Here is a 24513-nt window from a genome sequence, read left to right as displayed (position 1 = left end):
CAGCGACTCGCTCGCTAACTCACAGCTCTTATCTGCGCTCCTCACCGTAGCTTAGCTAGTTAGCTTTAGCAGCTAACAATGGCTTCTTCCTCTCCTGCTGTCTCCTGCTCTGTCTGCTCCATGTTTAGTTACTCCTCTGCCTCCTTTAGCGACAGTGATACTTGTAGTAAGTGTAGTTTGTTTGCTAGGATGGAGGCGAGGTTCAGTCTGTTAGAAGCGCGACTCTGCACCGTGGAGAGTAAGTCGTTAGCTGAGACTGTTAGCCAGTCGCCGCTAGCCGGTGCTAGTCGCTCCAGTGTAGCTTCTTTAGCTCCTTCAGATCCCCCAGCAGCTCCCGAGCAGCCGGGAGGACAGGGCGGCTGGGTGACTGTCCGCAATAAGAGGCATAGTCCTAAACTGAAGCCCACGGTTCACCACCAACCACTTCACGTCTCTAATAAATTCTCCCCTCTCGACACACCCGCTGAGGAAACAACTCTGATCATTGGTGACTCTGTTTTGAGGAACGTGAAGTTAGCGAAACCAGCGATACAGTCTGTATCCCAGGGGCCAGAGCAGGCGACGTTGAATCCCACCTAAAACTGCTGGCTAAGGATAAACGTAGATATGGTAAAATTATTATTCACGTCGGCAGTAATGGCACCCGATTACGTCAATCGGAGGTCATGAAGATGAATATTGATTCGGTGTGTACTTTTGCAAGAACAATGTCGGACTCTGTAGATTTCTCTGGACCCCTGCCCAACTTGAACAGTGATGACATGTATAGCCGTACATCATCATTAAACCGCTGGTTGTCGAGGTGGTGTCCAGATAACAATGTGGGCTTCATAGATAACTGGCGCACCTTTTGGAGAATTCCTGGTCTGATGCGGAGAGACGGCATTCATCCAACTTTGGATGGTGCAGCTCTCATTTGTAGAAACCTGACTCGGTTACCTAGACGGTCAACCCCGTGACTTTTCAGAGTTGGGACCAGGAAGCAGAGTTGCAGTCTTACACGCTTCTCTGCGCTTCTATTACAGCAGTCACCCCCACAAAACCCCATAGAAACTGTTTCTGCCCCACGACCACTTCAACTATCTAATCCAAAGGGAAATAAAAGAGGTGTAATTCACACAAATCTCATAAAGATCAACACAAAGCCTATAAATGAACCTAACAATAGAACAATAAAATGTGGATTATTTAATATTAGGTCACTCCCATCTAAATCTTTGTTAGTGAATGATCTGATAACTGATCAGCATGTTGATTTATTCTGTATGACTGAAACCTGGCTACAGCCAGAAGAATATGTTAGTTTAAATGAATCAACACCTCCCTCTTATAATAATACTCATATTCCTCGGACCACAGGACGAGGAGGAGGAGTAGCAGCAATCTACCAAGCAGACTTATTGCTTAACGCTCGACTTAACCATAGTTTTAACTCATTTGAAAGCCTAACTCTTAGCCTCCTTCACCCTAGCTGGAATTGTCAAAAACCAGTTATTGTAGTCGTTGTTTATCGACCACCAGGCCCTTACTCTGAATTTTTATCTGAATTTTCAGACTTTTTATCTGAGTTGGTGCTTAGCACAGATAAAGTTATTATAGTGGGTGACTTCAACGTTCATGTGGATGTTGCCAACGACAGTCTTAGTTCTGCCTTTAATTCGCTCATAGACTCAATTGGTTTTACTCAACATATAAACAAACCCACTCACTGTTTTAATCCCACCCTCGACCTCGTTCTGACCTATGGCATAGACATTGACAATCTTATAGTATTTCCTCAAAACCCTCTGTCCGATCACTACTTAGTTACAATTGAATTCTCCATTATTAACTTTACTGAATTTGGAGAAAAGTTCTTTTACAGCAGGTGTCTATCAGAAAACTCTGTTAGTAAATTCAAAGAAACAGTTCCTTCGTTATTTACTCTACTGCCATGTGTCGATACAGTGCAGGATCGTTATCAAAACTTTACTCCCATACAAATTGATGATGTTGTTGATAGTGCAGCAGCCTCACTACGTTCCACACTTGACACTGTCGCCCCTCTGAAAAAGAAGACAGTCAAACAGAGGAGGATAGCTCCATGGTTTAATGCACAGACACGCGCTTTAAAACAGACGTCACGTAGGTTAGAAAGGAAGTGGCGTTCCAATAGTCTAGATGATTCTCACCTAGACTGGAAAAATAGTTTAATTACATATAAGAAAGCCCTCCGAAATGCCAGAACCAATTATTTTTCTTCACTAATAGAGGAAAATAAAAACAACCCCAGGTTCCTCTTCAGCACTGTAGCCAGGCTGACTGAGAGTAAAAGCTCTACTGAACAGTCTATTCCTCCAACTCTAAGTAGCAATGATTTCATGAGTTTCTTTACTAATAAGATTATTACCATCAGAGAAAAAATTTACCAGCTTCTTCCCACTAATGGCACATGGTCCAGTACTGTAGGTTCTGAACCAATAGTATCGCCTAATTTTTATTTAGAATGCTTCTCCCCTATAGATCTGGCTGAGCTGACTTCACTTGTCACTTCATCCAAGTCATCAACCTGTCTTTTAGATCCTATTCCATCAAGGCTATTTAAGGATGTATTACCTTTAATTAATAATTCCATATTAGATCAGATCAATTTATCTATATTGACAGGCTATGTACCAAAGGCCTTTAAGGTGGCATTAGTTAAACCTCTGCTCAAAAAACCAACTCTGGACCCAGATATCTTAGCTAACTATAGACCCATATCAAACCTCCCCTTTATCTCTAAAATCCTTGAAAAAACTGTTGCTAACCAGTTATGTGACTATTTACACAGGAATAGTCTGCTTGAAGACTTTCAGTCAGGTTTTAGAAAACATCATAGTACAGAAACAGCACTACTGAAGGTTACCAACGACCTTCTCATGGCCTCAGACAGTGGATATGTTTCTATTCTCGTCCTTTTAGATCTTAGTGCTGCATTTGATACCATCGATCACAAAATTCTGTTACAGAGACTAGAACACATTGGGATTAAAGGAACAGCACTAGAATGGTCTAAGTCCTACTTATCTGATAGATTTCAGTTTGTTAACGTTAATAACAAATCTTCCATGCATACAAAAGTGAGACATGGAGTACCACAAGGTTCTGTACTGGGACCGATACTTTTCACTCTATATATACTTCCTTTAGGCAATATTATAAGAAAACGCCGCATCAATTTCCATTGCTACGCTGATGATACCCAGCTGTATTTATCTATAAAGCCAGATGAAACAAATCAGGTCGACAAACTTCTGGATTGTCTTAAAGACATAAAGGCCTGGATGACTTCTAATTTTTTACTTCTAAACTCAGAAAAAACTGAGGTCATTATACTCGGCCCTAAACACCTCAGAGAAACATTATCTGATCATATAGTTACTTTGGATGGCATTACTTTGGCCTCCAGCTCTACTGTGAGAAACCTTGGAGTTACCTTTGACCAGGACATGTCCTTTGACTCACACATAAAACAAGTCTCTAGGACAGCCTTCTTTCACCTGCGCAATATCAAGAACATTAGAAACATCCTCTCTCAAAAGGATGCTGAAAAACTAGTCCATGCTTTTGTTACTTCTAGACTGGACTACTGTAATTCATTACTGCTAGGATGCCCCAATAAGTCTGTGAAAAGCCTCCAGCTAATCCAAAATGCCGCAGCTCGAGTTCTGACAGGAACTAGAAAAAGAGATCATATTTCTCCAGTGTTAGAATCTCTGCATTGGCTTCCTGTAAAATTTAGAATAGAATTCAAAATACTGCTCCTAACATACAAAGCCCTTAATAATCAAGCTCCATCATATCTTACAGAGCTCCTAGTTTCATATTATCCCAATAGATCACTTCGCTCTGTAAATGCAGGATTACTTGTGGTTCCCAGAGTCTGTAAAAGTAGAATGGGAGGCAGAGCCTTCAGCCACCAGGCTCCTCTCCTCTGGAACCAGCTCCCAGTTTGTGTCAGGGATGCAGATACCCTGTCTACATTTAAAGTTAAACTTAAAACCTTCCTTTTTGATAAAGCTTATAGTTAGAACTGCTCAGGTGTTTAATAAACCATTTCTTTATTATGCTGTTATAAGCCTAGACTGCTGGGGGAACTTAAATCATGAGCATCTTTCTCCCTCTCCTGTTCTCTCCTTCTCCCTCTTTCTCTCCCTTTATATCTCTCTCCTTCTCCCACCTTTTCAATCTCTCTCTCTCTCTGTCTCTGCCCCCATGTATCTACATTACATGTCACTAACTCTGTTTTCTCTCTCCCCTAGTAGATCTGACCCCAGATCTGCAGGATCCAAACCCGTCATTATTATTATTACTATCATTATTATTAATAACATCATTGTATTTATAAGTATCAGTTTTCACTAATTATAAGTATCAGTCTGGTAGAAATTAAAGCAACTGTTATACTACCCCCCCATCCCCCGATATGTTTACAGTACATGTCACTAACCCTGTTTGTGTTTTCTATCTCTCCTAGTGTATCTCTGACCCCAGAGCTGCAGGACCCAAACCCGTCATTATTATTATTGCTATTATTAATATTAATATTAATATCATCACTATATAATGACAACAACATAATTGTATTTTTTAATTATAAGTATCAGTCTGGTAGAGATTACAGCGGCGGTTGTACAACTGTCCTCTCTCTCTCTTCTCTCCTACTGTCTCTCCTCCCACCCTCTTTCTGCCCACCTCTCCTCTCTTCCTCCTCTCTCTCCTCACCCCAACCGGTCGAGACAGATGACCGCCCACAACTGAGTCTGGTTCTGTCAGAGATTTCTTCCTGTTAAAAGGGAGTTTTTTCTCTCCACCGTCGCCAAGTGCTTTGCTCATTGTGGGATTTGTTGGGTTTTCCCTGTAATATTGTAATATTGACCTCACTATGTAAAGTGCCTTGAGACAATGTATGTTGTGATATGGCGCTATACAAATACAATTGAATTGAATTGAATTGAACTGTGCCATATAAATAAATTCCACTGGCTTTGCCAGTATATATATATATAAATATTTACACACACACACACACACACACACACACACACACACACACACACACACACACACACATTATATTAGATAAAGTAAAAGGATTTAAATACTTTTTTGAAATATTCAAATCAATTCAATTTGCAAAATTATGCCCTGCTTTCTTCACCTGCAGCTTGAGTCTTGATATTTTTGCACTATGCAAAAAATCAACTAGGGCATGTGTTTGATTAGTAAACAAGAAATATGTTTGCATCTTCATGTTCTTGAAATGATTCATTCTTGTTTGTTATACATGGTTCGAGGAAAATCCAGTTGAACTAAATTCATAAATATCAATTTATGAGAAGGGTGTTCATTAACACAACGAGGCTTATATGGTCAGCTATTGCGCATGCGCCACGCCCTTGACCGCATGCAGATTTGAAATGGGCGGGAGATGGACCTTCTGGGAAATCGTAACAGATGGTTACAGGTAGCTGGCTGGCGAATGCTGCTCCGAATGTTTTGGCAACCTTCATCTTCCGTAAGTAATTAATATCTTTATATATATTTACAAGTTAGTTGGTTCATTATGGTGAAGGGTACATTTGAGACTGAGACTTTTTTTACAACTACTGGCAGTTCTACCACCTGCAAATTTGCGGACTTTTTTTCTCGCCGAAAAAACGAGGGCGATAGGCCGCCACTGTCGGTGAGTGTGGGGGGGGGGGGGGTCTAGTAGTGGGGGTCAAGTCAACTATACTTGTCGGTGTGTCTATGAAGGAATTAAAGGTCTCAGTCACTACGTTATCCATCAATTAAATTCTGCCCATGAAACAGTGTGTGTTGACAGATATTTTTGCGACCGTTTTTTAAAAAAAAAACATTCTTTGAGACTGAATATTTTTCGCATGCCTCGGACCTGCGAATTTGAGGACTTTTTTTCTCCAAAAAAACAAGGTGGCGACTCTGCTATGTAGGACTCTGTGTGTGTGTGTGTGTGTGGGGGGATTAGTCAACTGCGGGTGTCACGTAGTCGGCCTGTTCCGAGGGCTTGTCGGACCTGGTGTCGGGGTGCGCTCGCAGAGTCTCTACAGAACAGCGGCAATGTGTGGGGTGCTGCTTAAATATAATAATTTCACTTATTTAGCAGGCATGTTTAAACATTTAGATTATTTATATATATATATTTAATCTATCATTGCACGCATTTTTCTACGTGAATGTTAAGCAACAGTCTTCATGTTGCAGTGTATATACTAACAGATACTGAAATATCACTGCCTTTGTGTATAACTGCTTTTTAAATTTTTTTTCCTTTTATTTCATAGAACATAAATCAAGCTGTCCCCATGCTCTGAGTTGATGTACCTCTACAATTCAGTTGTAGAGGTACATCAACTCAATCAATCAAGTTTTTGTCATGTTATTGCTTAATTGGTGTCATGTGTAAGCACATTTAAAATTTTGAGGATTAATGACTTGGCTGAAATGCTGTGTTAACTATTGTAAATGCATTGTGCTGTTAATACAAACTCATAATCCCTTCAATTTCTCAACATGATTCAAAGATGTTGTCACTGTTACAGTCAACAGAGTATATACTTATCAAGATTATTATTCGCTAGATTTAGCTTGATCTACAATTAATTTTTAATCAATGAAAGCTATGTTTGTACTTCATAGCTCTGTCCAGTTGTTGAGCCCCCCCCCACACACACACACACATACACACTAGATTATTAATTTTCACGATATATATATATTTTTTGTTTTTTTGCATGTACATACACTTTTAGACCACGATCTATTTGAGGTTATTATATACCTGTGGAGCTTGCTCATTTTTTATTCACTTTTGATCTCAAAAAAGTATTTCACCTTCGAAAAACGAAATAATTTGATAGAAAATTTCGAGTATAAATCGGCCTCACACAATACCACAGACTTTCTCTGTAAGAAAAAACATTGGTGGAAACGCACACAAGAATTGGGCCTGCTTCGATTGTTGCCTCTGATTATTGGTCCACTTGTTCCAGAAGATGAACCTACATGGCATGTTGTTTTGGATCTCAAGCACATAGTGGAGCTTGTTGTAGCCCCTGTTCACTCTGATGAGTCGATTTCTTACCTTGAACGCAAAATCGGTGAACATTGCCAGAGATACCAAGAGCTTTTTCCAAACAACTGTGTTCTCCCTAAACATCATTATTTGGAGCACTATGATCTTCTGATTCGCCTTTTTGGCCCTCTTGAAACTCGAACGAAAGCATAGTTTCTTTTAACAGATTGCTCGCCATACCAACTGTTTTAAAAACATACCTCTCACACTTGCCAGAAGAAATCAGCTGCTGATTGCCTCTGAACTGCATTCTTTTGACCATAGGACACCTTTGGCCATAACTAGTGTCTCATCAGTTCCAATTGATGTTTTGAAAAGTGACATTGCTGCTGCTATTTAGCAAATGTTACCAGTTGAGACTGATGTTCACCTTACAAAGAGTGTGTCATTCATTGGTATGAGCTACAACAAAAGGAATGATTGTTGTCCTTGGGCAATCATGTGGTATGCCAGAGTTTGCTGAAATACTGCAGATTTGTATTTTGTATTGATGAAAAAAAAAATCTATGTTCCTTTTTAGTTTGTTTTAGTGTATGCTTCTGTAATTTCCAACTATAATTTAAATAATTTGCTCATAGAATTGTAAATGTTGATTGTATAGTTGAATTATATACTATATAGATTCAAAATTAAATTTTTGTCATATTTTGTCCAACAGGACAAGAGACCGAGGCAAATGCTTCCATGGAGTAAACTGTGCTGGGAGTGTATGTTATTCAGAAGGAAGGTGCGGAGCCTGCAGATGACCCAGAGGACATCGGTGTCCTGATCGAAGGTGTGGACGTTCTCAGTAATTTGAGGAGCACTTGAATCGCCTGTGTTCTGTTATTTGTATTGATAACTGTTTGAACCAGAGCTACCCACCCAAGCTCAAATGCACTTTTGAAGTCATGCAGATAACTTTTCTGGATGGGCAGAGGTTGTCATCCAAGGCACTGTTCCAATATGTCTTTGCACTGAAATGGTGTATTACTTTGTATACTTTGGTTTTAAAGAACAGGCAGACAATATAAATGTACAAAGTCTTGCAAAATTAAAATTTTTGAAACCCCCCTCCCCCAAAGGTTTTAAAACGCATAATGTACATTGTCATGCACAGATCTTGTTGGATTATTTGTAGCCCTTTGTTTTTATAATGGTGAATAATCTTTTCTAGGTTACACTACAAATGCAGCTCTTTAACTGTTTAGAGTTTTACTTAAAATTATGCTGAATGTGAAAATGTTTTACATGCTTTTAAAAAAAAATGCATGGAATGTTACAATTCTTAAAAGTTATCCTTTTAAGAATTGTAACATTCCATGTTCCACATTCCTTGTCTATTTGTATTTATGTTTGGTAATTTAAGTAGAATGAATGTTAGTTCTATGAAAGCAACACTAATTAAACCAACAAGGTTGACATTAGCATAACGGACAAAACCTTTATCAGCTCATTCAACAAGATTAGTATTACTTTAACGGACAAAACCTGTAGGAGTTCATACAACATGGAAGAATTTTGTTGTACAAAAGTGTTTGACCAATGTAAACTACACTTAAAAGTATCTTACTACAGTAACCCTGTACAAACATTTAAGTTCAATTAGAAGCAAATTAATTGAATGCAAATATTAAAATGATGTTCAACCAACAAATGCATTTCATGTTCAAATAACACAATCAAGGTATGTTGACATTACAGGATTTGTTTAGATGGAATATAGGTGGCATGATAAAATTACGTTCATCCAATTAATTCTTTTTTTGAGTGTGTCTCCCTGTTGCTAGGAAACAGGTTCTCAGCTTTCAATCATTTGTGTGCTGTGGGACACAGATATTCAAGGCAATCAAATAACAAACTGATTCATATAATGTTTCTCAAGCTAACTGTGAGAGCAAATGTCTCTGACTGGTCAGAGAAATTTAGCCATTCAATTTTTCTTTCTTTCTTTTTTGTTGGTAGTTGTGTTGGTCAGATCTGCCACTGGACTACAGAGAAAAAGTGTTGCTTTAAAATAGCCCACACTGGATATCTACCCCTTTCTATGTCTCAGCAAACATCAGCCACTACAGTTGATGTTTTCTGTATATGCTTTGCTGTGTGGTTTGATTACCTTCTTCACAGGGGACCGGTGATGTCCCATGTTATTCCTCAGGTAGCATCATCAGTGAGACGTGTGGCATGTTTTATATGGCAGAGACCCTCTGTGCCCTAATGCACATGCTTTCTGAGCGACATGTTTTTAAACCTACAGCTATTAATTGTCATGAGTGCACTTTACAAAAGGGCAAACACTGATCTGCTAAGTCCATCGTGTGTGTGTGTGTGTGTGTGTGTGTGTGTGTGTGTGGTCTACGTATTGCTCACCTTGTGGGGCCTGACATGTGTTTTCAAAGTTACAATATGGGCACTTAGGGTTTGTTAGTTAACTGGAAATTATGGTAAAGATTGGAGTAGGTCTCCAGGAAATGAATGTTAGTCATGGAGACACAATTCTCTCTCTCTCTCTCTCTGTGTTGTGTGTGTGTGTGTGTGTGTGTGTGTGTGTGTGTGTGTGTGTGTGTGTGTGTGTGTGTGTGTGTGTGTGTGTGTGTGTGTGTGTGTGTGTGTGTGTGTGTGTGTGTGTGTGTGTGTGTGTGTGTGTGTGTGTGTGTGTGTGTGTGTGTGTGTGTGTGTGTGTTCGTACCTGTTAGTGTGAGGCAGACTGTTTGGCAGGAATAAGACAGTGTAGACAAATACTTTAAACAGTCAGCAAATAATTTTCTTTCTGATCATATTTCCTTTCAAATGAAATTAAGCATTCTATTAGAGTAAGTGTGACATACAGTTAAACATCACCAATATGAATCATCAAGTTAAATATCAAAATACTCCTTTGATTTAAATACAATGAACACAAGGCCAAGACACATTCAACTCATAATACATCCATGTGCAGGTCTGCACTGCAAAGTCCAGAGTACAGAAAACTACTACTGCATGTGCAGTTTGAATCGTTTGCTAATTTAAAGGGATATGCAGGATTTTTTTGTTTGTTTTTCATATATTCCATTCACTATAGCTGTCTGGTTATGTTGGAAAGGGAATGTGATGTTTTAAAAGATAATATAAAAACTAAAGTGGCTGTAGCCTCCAAAGATACAAAAAGACATACTGTACAGGAACATAGAGCACTATCAACCAATACAAAGCACAACAAGTGACTGTCACAATTATATTAAAAATGACAAGTCATGGCAGAATTAAAATCATACATAGACGTTGAGCTTTTTTTGGTGATTTACTGCTGTATATGTAGCGATGTGCACTGAGATGGTGGCAGGAGTGTCAAGTTTCTATTACAGTATAACAAACGATTGAGTTGACAAAGGTTACTGTTAACTAAATGATGAATAAACAGAAGCAAATTTGTCACTGATATTTTAGAACAACTAGTATTTTAGGTATTTATTTTTCCCCATTATCATTAATACTCTGAGCTGGCTCCATGGATTTCCACCACTTCCAGACTGAAATATGTGAACAACTGCCTGCATGATCGCCATGAGGAATTGTAGAGACATTTGCATAACTCTGGTGATCCCCTTAATTCTCATCTAACGCCATCATCAGGTCAAATTTTCATTTTGTCCATTACTTTGGTTAAGGACCTAACCAACTTTGTTTTTAAATGCTAATTGGTAAATGGAAGCAGCAAACTAGGAACATTAAAAGCTATTGTGATGGTTATGATCAACTAACAATACTCTTCGTCTGACTACAATCATGATGCATCAACACAATTTTTGGTGTCTAACTTGGCAAACAGAAAAACATATGTAAATGTAGCACTTCAGAAACATAAGCAGTGCAAACATTGAATGATACAATGATTCAGCTACTGTATAATATTTTACAGCTTGTCATAATGAAATCCATTGATTTCCATTTGTGATCAGTGCTTCTCTTTTCTAAATGAAGTGACAGCCTTGGTTCTCTGACCAACAGAGAAAACAATCTATTGTTGATAAAATGGTCAATTTCTGTAAATTAATTGATCCCACCTGTTTGCATTGTATAATATTGTTTGTAGTAAAACAGAAGCATATATACAAGTGACGTAAATTTTGAGTTATAAGTACTTGGGGAACATATGGAGAAAGCATGACCCTCAGACTCTACATACTGTAAACACCAATACTGATAACACAAGCCACCTGTCAACTCTCTACAGAGGAAAGCTTGACTGATTTCAAGTGATATGATTATGATGACCAATGTTCAAAAAGACTTTCCCAGTGGGCCTAGGGTAATTTTGATAAACGTGGGTAGGACGTTACGTGAAAAAAAATCACATTTGTTATGATAGTAGATCCTGCTCGTGAGTACAATTATTCTGTGTATGAGGTTTATTTTTCCTTGAACAGTGGCTCAAGTATGTAATTAATACAGTCAAAAATGCTGTGGACATAGCAGTGCAATAATAGGGCTACAGATGCATGTATGCAGCCAAACCTATTGCAACACATTGGTCGGTATTGGACGGTTCTGTTCAAAAGTTCAATTACAACTTTTTTAAAATTCAGATAATTTATTCAGACAGCAATGTCTGCAAATAGCCACCATGATATGTTTAAGGTGATGGATCATGATCATGATCAATATGGCAAATAAACTCTGGTTGAGGTATGGTTACAGGTAAGGCGACAGTATGCTTCAGCTGAGGTGATTGTTAAAAAATGTGAGAGAACGAAATTACTGAACATTACACGGAACATTGATGGTCTGACAATAAAGCACACCTCGTGGCAGCTGGACTTGTGTTTGGCAGTCTCTTTTTTTTACATCACACTTTACACAGCACCATTATGCCTTTGAGCAAAGAATGTCCAGCGGTGTACGCTGATCAATCTGCTGATCTCCCTCCTCTCTCTCATATCTGGCTTTTCATCTGGACACATTTGGATGTAAAACTTTATTTGTTAGGGCCGTGGCCTTTCTACACACTTACTTTCTGCCTCATCATATAAAAAGGAATAAATGGCACTAACCAGAAATCAGGAGGTGCAGAATCAGGATAAATTCGTAGGGCTGATACACTGGGCTAGTAATAATTTGTAGAATGTACTTCAGGTCCAAATTTCATTCTGAAATAAGACCATTATATTGTGTGTATATATATATATATATATATATATATATATATATATATATATATATATATATATATATATATATATATATATAATCAAAGCATCCTGTCCTACCCATTTCAAAATGCTGTTGCTGGCCCATGGTAATAGCAATTGCCTTTGTCTATTCCCCCATAGTAATCTTTCTGTGCCTTAGCTAAATAAGAGGCCAGATTGTTTCACATGCCTGTGTTCCTCCTAATGGAAAAGTTGGAGTCCCCATATCTCTGCCTGCCACTGATTTGTCAAGCAGCAGCAGCAGATGGTGGGAAAGCATTAGAGCAGTGGCTCTGTGGCTGGTAAAGTCCTGCTTCCTTCACAGGCCCAACATTACTTTCCAGGTAAGCATGTGTGATTGTGTGGGGATTGTAGAGTCACTTATAGTGTTCCAATAAAACATTAACATAAAGAAACATATTGTATAAAACGTATATGTATAGCAATTTCATTTCAAGGATTTCCTCTGTATATTTCTCCCTGCCTTCCTTTTGGCATTCTTGCATTGCGTAGTTTTGTTTTTTCCCCCCGTAATTTAACAAACTCCTGTTATGCTCAATAAAGATACACATAAACTCATGATAAAATGTGTCTGAAATTAAGTCTTATATTAAATCACAGTGGCCTTAGTGTGGACTCTTGACACCACATCGCCCCAGGACTGGATTCGCCTATGCACAATTCCAACCCTGCACCAGGGTTTTCTTTGGGGAAGTTGGATCCAGTCATCATGAAGCAGCTGTGTTCCGCTGCAGCCCACTCAGTATGCAGTCTCTTTGATGATGTTGGTGGAGAGGGTGTGATTGCTGGATATGCTAATGGAGTGGCGGGTCAGGGGGTGGGGGTGCCTCCTGGGCGTATGTCGGCAGGGCATGCAGAAGTAGCGGAGTGTGGAGAAGAAGATCTGGCGGTAGGTGGCTGACACCAGGTTATAGAGGATGGGGTTGATGGCCGAGCTGACGTAGAATAGGGCATTAGTCAGCATGTAGAAATAGTGGTAGAAGTCAAACAAATCACTGTGAGAAAACAGAAGACAGAGACTTATTGTTATTTAGTATAGAATTTAACAATAGCATATATTAATGATATTATTTTAAATGCCATTGCAATATTAGCAAAATTAACTTTTTGGGGGATATAATCTCCCCTGAAGCGAAACCCATTGCAAATAAATACAACAGAATTCCAGTGTCAGGAAATATGCATTTGAAACCAGCATTTAGATTCAGCATGCAACACTTAATTCACTGGGGATGCTGCAATCATTGGATTTGATCATGGGACTGTGTAATCACGCAGTGGGAGCCACTAAACAGAAGAAGCCATCAAAGCTTATTTGCTGTGTTGCGCAGTCCACTTATATTTTTTCAGCTCTAGAACAAACTTCGTTGCTTTATTGACCAGCATACAAGTGTTCTTGTTGTCAGTTAGATAGCAAATATACAGTCAATATGTGGTGGTCAATGTTAATATTGTGGTGTTAGCCACAAATAAATCAACGTATGGGAAACACTGACAAGTGTAAAATATGTCAGCTGAGTAGGTGGACTGTGGTCCAAGATACATTCACATTTCCACTGCTAAAAGAATGTGGCCACAAGGCCAATGAACTATGATGAAGACATGGAAGTGCCACTCCCATGTGTGACCAGTACTTTAGACAGATACAGATATAGATAATAAAAATAACTGTGTCAAATAAATTCTGACCCTGTGGACATTACATTACATTCATGTTGCTGACACTTTTGTCCAAAGCGATCACGTGCGTATCACTCCGCAGTTCTTCTTCTGTACACTCTGGTTCATAAAGGTATCCTCTTACATCCACAGTGAATGGCATGTCTTCATCGCTTTCATAATCACTCATTTTTGTTTTCTTGTGTCTCTTGAATCAGCCGCGGTAGCTCTGAGTCGAACAGCTTATTTACGGAGTGATACGCTCTACACCGGCACGAGGTGGTGTAGTAATACATGGCTGAAGTACGCTTGAAAAAAAGTGCAAAAATAAACGCCTGTCTGGCGGCAAACTGAAGCAGGGAAAAAATAAATTATTTATTGTACAATGAACAGATATTGTTTTTTAGGTAAGCATTTTTATAAGCATTCATGTGGCAAAAAATATGTTTTTCGGTGGTCCCCTCTGCAACAGTGGGACTCTTTCGCTACTTTCACTTCTCCTCCAAACTCCGTAATATGACAGCGCGGATCACCATCTCCATGAGGTAACATAATAACTATGCATAAGTACCTCATACAACCCCACCTCAAAATCACTGAACTATCAATTTAAGAGCAGCCCTGTCCTCATTTGACAGTTAAAAATGAGTGGAAAGCACACGTATCAACTTAATCAACTTTCTTTATTCCACAGGGCCAATACTTATTTTTGTGTTGAGACTTGACTTTACTCAGCCAATCAGAATGAGAGTGATGTGTACCACTTGTAACGTTGGCTGGGACGACCGACTGTTACCACTCCCAAACCGTGTGCAGCATCAGGGCCACGGCGCCGGCGAGCACCCAAGCCCGTGAGCGCCGGCTAGCATCAGAAGGTAGCATTTAGCCACCCACTCTCCACCTCTTTGACCATATTTGGATTAGCCGGGTAAGGGAGGAGTCATGCCCTGCCAACATGGTGACGGCTGATCTGCTGCGGAACCGCCCACTTTGGGCTTCAAAACCGGCCTGCAGAAACCAATGGGTGTCACGGACACTACGTCTATGTTTATATACAGTCTATGCATGTCACGCTAACCCTAACCGTGACAAGCTCATCAACCATGCATTTGTAAATCACATTAAACCCAACAATGCTATTAGGCAAAAATTATTAGTGGCATACCTCCTGTGACTGATAGAGGGGCTATTTTAGGAAACAGTCAATTTGGTCAAATTTTACCACATACAACATAGTTTGTTGTGGAGGACTTGGTGGATCAAATACATGGACAAGCCAAGACAGAGATCAAAGATATATAGAGTGGATATTGATACCGAGGTTGTGTTATGGATTCTTCAGCATTGCATTAGAGTAGCAGCAAAGCAGATGATTTCCCAGGGAACATACTGGCAGTATATGTGCCCTTGGTGCTCATGTTTTTATTTCTTCACGGATAAATCAAGCACCTTGTCTCTCATGAGAACAAAAAGTAATGCATTTCTTTCGGTGCGCAGTCAAAGCAGTTATGAATAGATACTAAACAGTGGGTATACAACAGAGAAACAAGGGGACAAATAAGACAGTGACACATGCAAATAACAGACAATAAAGGTAAAGGAAAAGGTTAAAAATCCCAACATATCAACATGTCTTAACACATATTGTAGATATCTGTCGGTTACTAAAATCTGGTGTATTGATCCATTCTGCTCTTGCAATGGACAAGAGTCCCTGAAGTGGGCAGAAAGTCAATGATGTGCGTGTCTGTCTGCATACAGAGACACCATTAAAGATGATTGAGGACAGGATTGAAAGGGACAACAGGGGAAGTATAGAACATGACCTTTTCATTATATATACTCAGGTAATTCTGTGGGCTGTGTTTATGTAATGGAGGATGACACGGGCCATGAGCGAGTTTCTGCTCAGGCAGAATTCTAACTTGGGTAGAATTCCCTTGAGTAGCAGACAATTTGTCATCATAGTCGCACACGACGTTTGGCAGATTGTGTTGTGGGCTACAGGTGCAGAATTTTCAGGTGTAATGATTCTGTGCTGCGTGCATATATATACACACACACACACACACACACACACACACACACACACACACACACACATATATATATATATATATATATATATATATGAATATTTAAAATAATAATAATATTTATTATTGTCAACCCACAGCACATTACTTTTTTGCTACCCTGTGTGATACTGTGCTGCTGTGACAAGTGAATTTCCCGAGCGGGATGAAAAAGTTTTCTATTCTCTTCTATTCTATTCAGTTTTCTCCTGTGGCAACTTCACTCCCAACAAATGTGGTTGTCAGGAATTTACCACAGAGGACTGTAATTACTAGGAAAGAAAAGCAACAATATGTGTTTACTGCTAACAGTCCCTCACTTATTCCCCTCAATCCCACTGCACATCAATCTGCACTGGGCATGTTTTGTCAGCAAAATCCATTCAATGTGTCCTGAGCCACCTGTGAAACACATTATTGTCTATGATTTGCACATTTGACCACATAGGGTTTAACCCTAACCCTGTTTCTGTTGTTTTCTCACATACCAACACTTAAGTTATTTTAATTCTATATTTATTTTCAGGGGCCAGTCTATACCAATGACTGTACATAAAGATGGACGAAAAGATGGTTCCCAAAAGTGAAGTCAATATATCTGGATCGTACCCTGGTGGCTGACTTGCAGTATAGGTCATAAACCCAGACCCCTCAATGTTAGCAGATTGGACATGAACCAAACTAAAAACAGAGCACACGACACACAACAACATTCTCAAAGACTGTCTTTCATTTTACGGTAATTCTCATCACACTGATGTACAGAGTGTTCAAATGTTCATGTTTCTGTCAAGTTTGATATTAGGTTATTTGATACTATAAAAATAGCCTGAGAAGCCCTGATTGACAGACTGACCTAAAATTGGTCGAGCGCATGTATCAGCGGGACTCATAGACTTATAGACTCATAGTTTTTTCTTCTAAATTCAGAAAAAACTGAGGAAATTTTACTAGGGCCTAAACACCTCAGAGAAACATTTTCTGATCATAAAGTTACCTTGGATGGTACAACCTTGGCCTCCAGCTCTACTGTGAGGAACCTTGGAGGTACATTTGACGGGGGCATGTAGTGTGACTCACACATAAAACAAGTCTCTAGGACAGCCTTCTTTCACCTGCGCAATATCAAGAACATTAGAAACGTCCGATTTTAAAAGGATGCTGAAAAACTAGTCCATGCATTTGTCACTTCTAGACTGGACTACTGTAATTCATTACTGTTAGGATGCCCCAATAAGTCTGCTCCAGTGTTAGCATCTCTGCATTGGGTTCCTGTTAAATTTAGAATAGAATTTCAAAATCCTGCTCCTAACCTACAAAGCCCTTAATAATCAAGCTCCATCATATCTTACAGAGTTCATAGTTTCATATTATCCCAATAGATCAACTTGCTCTGTAAACGCAGGACTACTTGTGGTTCCAAGAGTCTGTAAAGGTAGAATGGGAGGCAGAGCCTTCAGCCACCAGGCTCCTCTCCTCTGGAACCTGCTCCCAGTTTGTCTCAGGGAGGCAGACACCCTCTCTATATTTAAAGTAAAACTAAAACCTTCTTCTTTGATAAAGCTTATAGTTAGAGCTGTTCAGGTGTTTACTAAACTATTTCTTTATTATGCTGCTATAGGCCTTGACTGCTGGGGGAATTTATATCATGAGCATCTATCTCTCTCTCTCTCTCTTTCTCTCTCTCTCTGTCTCCGAGTGCATGCTGGGAGTGAGTTGTGTGAGCGAGTGACCGAGCGAATGATGATTTTCTTTTTTTCGATTTCTTTAATTGTTTGAAAGTTTTATTTTCATATAGTTTATTAGTTATAGTTCACTTTAGGTTAGATTTGGTGCTTTAGGTGGGGGTTTAGTTTTTTTTGTCTTTGTTTGTTTGTTTTCTCACTGGTGTCTTGCCAGTGGCATGGCAGACGCCATGAACAGCTGGGATTTCAAAACCACCCGCAAACATGGTGTTAAAATCACTGCCACATTCCTCTGCAGCGTGGAAGACATCAGTCTGGCTGAGTTCGGTAAAGTTGGAAAGATATTGACAGATTCTGACTTTTTGGTTCAATAACTTACAAATGAAACGTTCTATAAACACAAGCGTAGCCTCTTCCCAATAAGAATTGTGTACTCAATGAGCTACAGTAAAATTTTCATCTACGTGACCTGAATTCCGGGCTGGAGGAATAACATGTGTCTCTATGTGCAGCAGAAGCGAGATGGGTGTGAGGTGAGTGCCCAGGGACCGTCTGCAAAGTGCATCGCTGAAAAGATGAGCTCCGCAAAAAAATCTATAGGTTCTAACACTACACCTCTTATTTTTACAAAAATGCTTTTAGATAATTTTGGTGAATTTTATTTGAAATCATTTTAAATAACTTCACTACTGTACAGTGCAGATTTACAAAAATCACCTCACACAAATATGTACTTACCATGGTCACACTACAGCTCTCATTTTGGACAAAAATATACTTGAGCTCAATTATAGGGAATAAAATACATACAGGATAACATACAGGATTAACACATCTAATATTTTCTGAACTGCTACTTCTTAGAAGGATTAATGTCTGGTATAGAAGCCCCTACTACAAGCTTCTTGTAGACATTTCCCTTTCCTTGGTACGAGTTACCCAACACACAACAGTGTCCTTAGTTGCACAGCACACAAAACCACAAAAAAAGCAATCCTTGCTTGGTATTTGTGCTGCTGTCATTCCCAGGCAATGCATGTGAAACCACCGTGTACAGGTTCCACAATGAATCTACATGGGGATAAATATAAAGCAGAAGATTTTAATTTGCAATGTATTAAAGGGCCCAGGCACCTTTTCAGCCTTTCTCCACGTATATTTGGTTATCTTGGGTGTCTTTGCCATGACATTTGCTTGCTTTTACACACGTTGTGGCAATAGTTTGGCAACAATTATTGTACGTCAGATGTATGCAGTGTTTTCTAAAAATATCTGAAACTAACAGATGCATAATTATTATCGTTTTTGGTGTTTAGACAAGCATATCTAGACTGGTGGCTGAGAACAGACATGATGTGGCCTGCCAGACAGATCTCCCCCAGGACCAACACAATTGGTACACAGCTGTCATTTTCAACTCTCAAACCCCACTTCAGAAGTAAAGGTTTGTTGACCTGAATTTTTATTATTTTCGTTATTTGTGTATCTGTATGTTGAAATTTTTCAATTATGCATGGCTAATAAATTGTAATTTTTTGATCAAAGGAACGCAGAAGACGGTATCCTTTTCCATTGTCGGCAACTCCACTGTTGCCTTCTCGCAACCATTCATGACATGAACTCCGTTGAAGAGGCCATGTAAGAGACCGTGCTTGGAACTGGAGGAGGAAGAGGACAATCCATCAGAGGGCAGCTCATTCATGAACCTCCCTGATCCACTGGACTCTTAATATTTAGCTCAAATATTTTGAGATTCCTCCAATTATTCTAGCATTAGCTGTATGTACTTATATATTTGTATGTTTCCAATTTTTGTTTTTTGACTAAGATGGAATCTACCAGCCCAGTTCATAAGCAACATCCAACTTTCTGCTGCCGTGTATGCCACTGGGGCATCCTTTTTTAAGCTGGAAAAGGTAGGGGAAAAATGTTGTCTTGGAATGCTGTGCAGGTAAATAAGGTGCCATTGTCTCAACACATTCATACAACTGCGCTGTCCATCATATTTCTAAAGTGTTATTCCTGCTCCTAAGACTCTACCTGGCAGTCCTGCACTAGAGTGAAAATGCTGGGCGTCCACAGGCAAGATCCACTTCCCGAAGGCCAAGAAGGGAGAAGTCACAGCTAAACCAGTGAAAACTGCAGTAACCTTCCGTAAGTTTTAAATACTTTTATTGGCATTTTTTACAAATAAAATAAAATGTGTAAAGAGCAATTTAACATTAAGTGGAAACATATAAATAATAATAAAAAATAGCAGCAACTTTTATAACGAATAAACCTGATTGAAAAAAATTAAATAAATGCTCAACAATGCTGCAGGGTTGGTGTGTTATTGCACTCTATGACAACGTATATATATCTATTCATATTCTTTTGTGTACAACAGGTTATGTGGATGACTTAATGGACCTCGTCTTTGACATTTTCCAAGATCCTGCCCCATTTGTGGATGCACTGCTGAGGATCCCGGTCCCACCATATCTTGCTTCGCAGTTTGACCGACCAGAGAAGCAGGACGTGGTAGCCAGCTTTGTGTCACGGTTTAGCCAAGCACAGGTCTGAACCCCACGTACCTTCCCTCTGTGTCAGGGAACTCTGCGTATGCGGAGCGCCACACAGGCAGGCAATACAACACGGAGTCTCCGCCCCAAAAAGCCCCAAACCCAGCTTACAAAGCTTCTGTAGGCCAGGTATCTATAACGGCTGAAAAGTGGACATATTTAGTCTAGTTTATTTTGACACCAAAATGTTATTTGTTTATATTGTACATTCGTGAATTTTTGTGTTTATTCATTTCTACAATAAAAAACGACATTAATGATCTGGTTCAATGACAGTTTTATTATGAAACTTGCCTCCCCTATGATGAGTTCATCACGCCTCAAACTCTGAAATTCACTGTGCCTTAGGGTGTAATTCTGCTTCTGTTCAGCATCTCTAATGACAGCCACAACAACTTCAGTTGTTTTGCATCTCCAAAGAGCATCAACCTAAAACATTATCTAAAAGCATTTTTTGTTCAAAATAAGAACTGTAGTGTGACCATGCGAAGGTCATCTGTGTGTGAGTGGATTTTGGTGACTACAATATACAGTAGCGAAGTTATTAAAATAAATAAAAAAATAAAATTCACCAAAATTATCTAAAAGCAATTTTTGTCCAAAATAAAAGCTGTAGTGTGACCATGGTATAAACATCTTTGTCCAAGGTGATTTTGGTGACTGCAATGTACAGTAGCGATGTTATTAAAAATGATTTCAAATTGAAATTCACCAAAATTATCTAAAAGCATTTTTTTGTCCAAAATAAGAGCTGTAGTGTGACCATGGGAAGGTCATCTTTGTGTGAGGTGATTTTGGTGACTCTACAATGTACAGTAGCGAGGTTATTAAAAATGTTGGTTTTTTTAAATTCTCCAAAATTGTCTAAAAGCATTTCTTGTCAAACATAACAACTGTAGTGTAACCAACCATGATAAGTACATCTTTGTCCGAGGTGATTTTGGTGACTCTGCACTGTACAGTAGCGAAGTTATTAAAAATTGATTTCAAATAAAAATTCACCAAAATTATGTAAAAGCATTTCTTGTCCAAAATAAGACCTGTAGTGTGACCATGGTAAGTGCATATTTGTGTGAGGTGATTTTGGTGACCATGGGAAGGTCATCTTTGTGTGAGGTGATTTTGGTGACTCTGCAATGTACAGTAGCGACGTCATTAAAAATGATTTTTTTAAAAATTCACCAAAATTGTCTAAAAGCATTTCTTGTCAAACATTTTTTTTTTCCATAAATTTTTTTTTTAATTTTTGTTATGCAAACATAAAAACATTTACAACAACCCCCACCCAGCCCACACCCCAAACAATCCTTGGACAGATGAAAATGACATAAGAAAAAAAAAAACAAGAAAGAAAACTACATGAGCATTTCACCTTAATATAGACAATGCCGGCCAGTTACTTCACATGTACACACCTTCACACAAATCTTGAAAGGAGTAGTTTGGTTAACAAGCGGACAGTTGTGACTTAACCATGGGGAAGTGACTTAAGCTTATTGAAGTGAGAGATGAAGGGGCGCCACCTTCAGTCAAATTTCTCCATAGACCCTCTCAGAGAATATTTAATTTTTTCAAGTTTGATAAAGAACATAACATCCCTCAGCCAGGAAGAGGACAGGGGAGGCTTAGGAGACTTCCACTCAAAGAGTATTCTTCTCCGAGCGAGGAGAGATGAGAATGCAATAACATCTGCTTGCGGTCTTGAGTAGGCAGAAGGCAACAGGGGGACCCCAAAAATGGCTGTCAAAGGACAAGGCTGAAGATTTAGCTGCAAGACATCAGATAGTGTTTTGAAAACAAAAAGCCAAAAATTGTTCAGTCTTGGACAGAGAAAAAACATATGACTGTGGTCAACAGGGGCAAAGCCACACCGATTGAACCTATCGTCTACGTCAGGGTATATTTCTGCCAATTTGGGTTTAGAAAAGTGTGTTCTATGAAATACCTTAAACTGTATGAGCCCTAGGCGAGCACAAGATGATGTTGAGCTCATTCTAATAATCATTCTCTTAATTCTTTTTCCCATGCAACCCTAGCTTTGAGCACAGGTTTGTTATTGAGCGACATGAGACCGCTATATACCCGGGATATAAGAGCTTTCTGATTGGAACTTAATTTCAGTAATTCCTCCCAAGGCAAAGTGGGGGGTGGTGAAGGAAATAGAGGATACTGTGTGCGAATGAAGTGTCGTACCTGTAAGTAACGAAAGAAATGTGAACGTGGCAAGCCAAATTTTTTAATCAGAACTAGAAAACTGGAAAAAAGTCCATTTTCATATAAATCCAAGAACCAATTAATGCCTTTTGCCTTCCACAGAGAAAACGACGCATCTAGAGCAGGGGGAAATAGGTGGTTACCAACGATGGGAGCAAGTATAGATGAGGATAAGAATTTGAAATGGCGCCCGAACTGATACCAAATCTGTAGGGAAGCCAACACAATTGGGTTTTTTGGTGTACTTAGATGGGACAGTTGGAAGAGGGGAACACAGCAGCACCGAGAGAGATGTTGACAAACAAGACTTTGATTCAATGTACCCCCAAGAGGTGTTAACTGCGTGGAACCAAAATAATAGTTTTTGAATATTAGCTGACCAGTAGTAATGCATAAAGTTTGGTAGGGCAAGGCCCCCTCCAAATTTACTCATTTCTAGTACGTTCCTACTAATTCTGGGGTGTTTTCCTGCCCAAATGAATGATGTAATAAGCTTGTTCAATGATTGAAAGAAGGATTTCGGCAAAAATATTAGAATGGATTGGAATAAGTACAAAAATCTGGGAACAGTAAAGTACAAAAATCTGGGTAAAATTGTCATCTTCACAGCACTAATTCTGCCTGTCAGCGTCAGAGGGAGATTACCCCATCTCTGAAAATCAGATTTAGTCTGGTTAAATAGGGGAGTGAAATTTGCAGCCAAAAGACCCGAGATGGAGGGAGTGATATTAACCCCTAAATATTTAAACCCTGAGTGGTTTATACTAAATGGCAAAGTCAACTGCTGGTGGTCCGAGGGGGGGATGTTGAGAGGGAAACACTCAATTTTCTGCAGGTTGAGCTTATACCCGGAAAAAGAGCCAAATTCATTAAGAATAGAGATAACAAACGGAATAGCTGTGGCAGGATTCGAGAGACATAGAGCAAGAGGTCATCCGCATATAATGACACGCGATGTTCGATTCCCTCGCGATAGATTCCCTGAAATAGGGGGGAAGAGCGCAGGGCTATGGATAGGGGCTCAATCGCTAGGGCAAATAAAAGCGGACTTAAGGGGCAGCCCTGTCGGGTCCCACGTGATAGTGGAAAATAATCAGATCTAGTGTCCCCAGTAAAAAACACTTGCCCGGGGATCAGTATATAAAAGACGAATCTATGAGCTAAAGCGATCACCAGAACCACATTTTTTAAGAACAGTAAATAAATACAGCCATTCTACTCGGTCAAAGGCCTTTTCGGTATCTAGTGATATTACAACTTCAGGAAGTCTGGAGGTTGGGGTCGAATAAATTATGTTCATTAATGTTCGGATGTCGAAGAAAGAATGACGCCCTTTCATGAAACCTGTCTGCTCCTTCGAGACGATGTCCGGCAAAACTGCCTCGAGACGAGTTGCTAGCGCCTTCGCTAAGACCTTGACATCAACATTGAGAAGAGATAAAGGCCTGTAGGACCCGCAACAAGTAGGGTCTTTGTCTTTCTTAAGTAGGAGAGAGATTGATGCCTGGGTCAGGGTGGGTGGTAATGTACCCCGTTTGATTGACTCGCTGTATACATCTAGGAGAAGTGGGGCTAGTTCGCTACTAAATTTCTTAAAGAACTCAGTGGGATAGCCATCAGGGCCGGGGGCTTTGTTACTTTGCATTGAACGTATCGCATCAACTATTTCCTGTAGCACCAATGGCGAATCTAGGTTGAGTCCCATTGCAGGATCAATAGCGGGTACATCGGGATTAAAAAAAAAAAATCGGTCCATGGTGGTGTTGTCAGTTTGGGAGTTTGACTGGTAAAGAGCGGACGTTTTGAATGTTACATTGATATCGGAGGGGGCAGATAGGAGAGCACCGAGTGGGTCCTTAATTTGAGTAATGAGACGCGAGAAAGCTTGGCGCTTTAGCTGATGGGCGAGCAAGCGACCACCCTTATCGCCATGCTCATAGTTATTACTACGAGATTGCAAAAGCATGCGTTCCGCCTGCCTAGTGGAGAGCAAGTCGAACTCAGCCTGCAGACTCATGCGCTCCTTAT

General features: G+C 39.6%; 1 protein-coding gene and 1 long non-coding RNA gene across 2 annotated transcripts in view; one reads left to right on the top strand and one right to left on the bottom strand.

Annotated features, from left to right (window-relative positions):
* Positions 1 to 4859: 4859 nt before the first annotated feature.
* On the top strand, positions 4860 to 8850 carry LOC118317111. Its single transcript, XR_004795337.2, has 2 exons — positions 4860 to 5539; positions 7776 to 8850. It is a non-coding gene; the product is annotated as an uncharacterized LOC118317111 (long non-coding RNA).
* Positions 8851 to 10316: 1466 nt separating this feature from the next.
* The window catches only part of ntsr1 (neurotensin receptor 1 (high affinity)), a 108184-nt gene continuing 93987 nt past the window's right edge, over positions 10317 to 24513 (bottom strand). The window contains exon 4 of the mRNA XM_035645571.2: positions 10317 to 13283. Coding sequence (XP_035501464.1) covers positions 13028 to 13283 — 256 coding nt within the window. The 3' untranslated portion in view covers positions 10317 to 13027. The remainder of the gene's footprint in view (positions 13284 to 24513) is intronic.

Source organism: Scophthalmus maximus, chromosome 8 (genome assembly GCF_022379125.1).
Source record: "Scophthalmus maximus strain ysfricsl-2021 chromosome 8, ASM2237912v1, whole genome shotgun sequence".
In the NCBI taxonomy this organism is placed as follows: domain Eukaryota; kingdom Metazoa; phylum Chordata; class Actinopteri; order Pleuronectiformes; family Scophthalmidae; genus Scophthalmus; species Scophthalmus maximus.
Note: the sequence above shows the minus strand (reverse complement) of the source record. Positions and strands in the feature narration are given on the sequence as shown.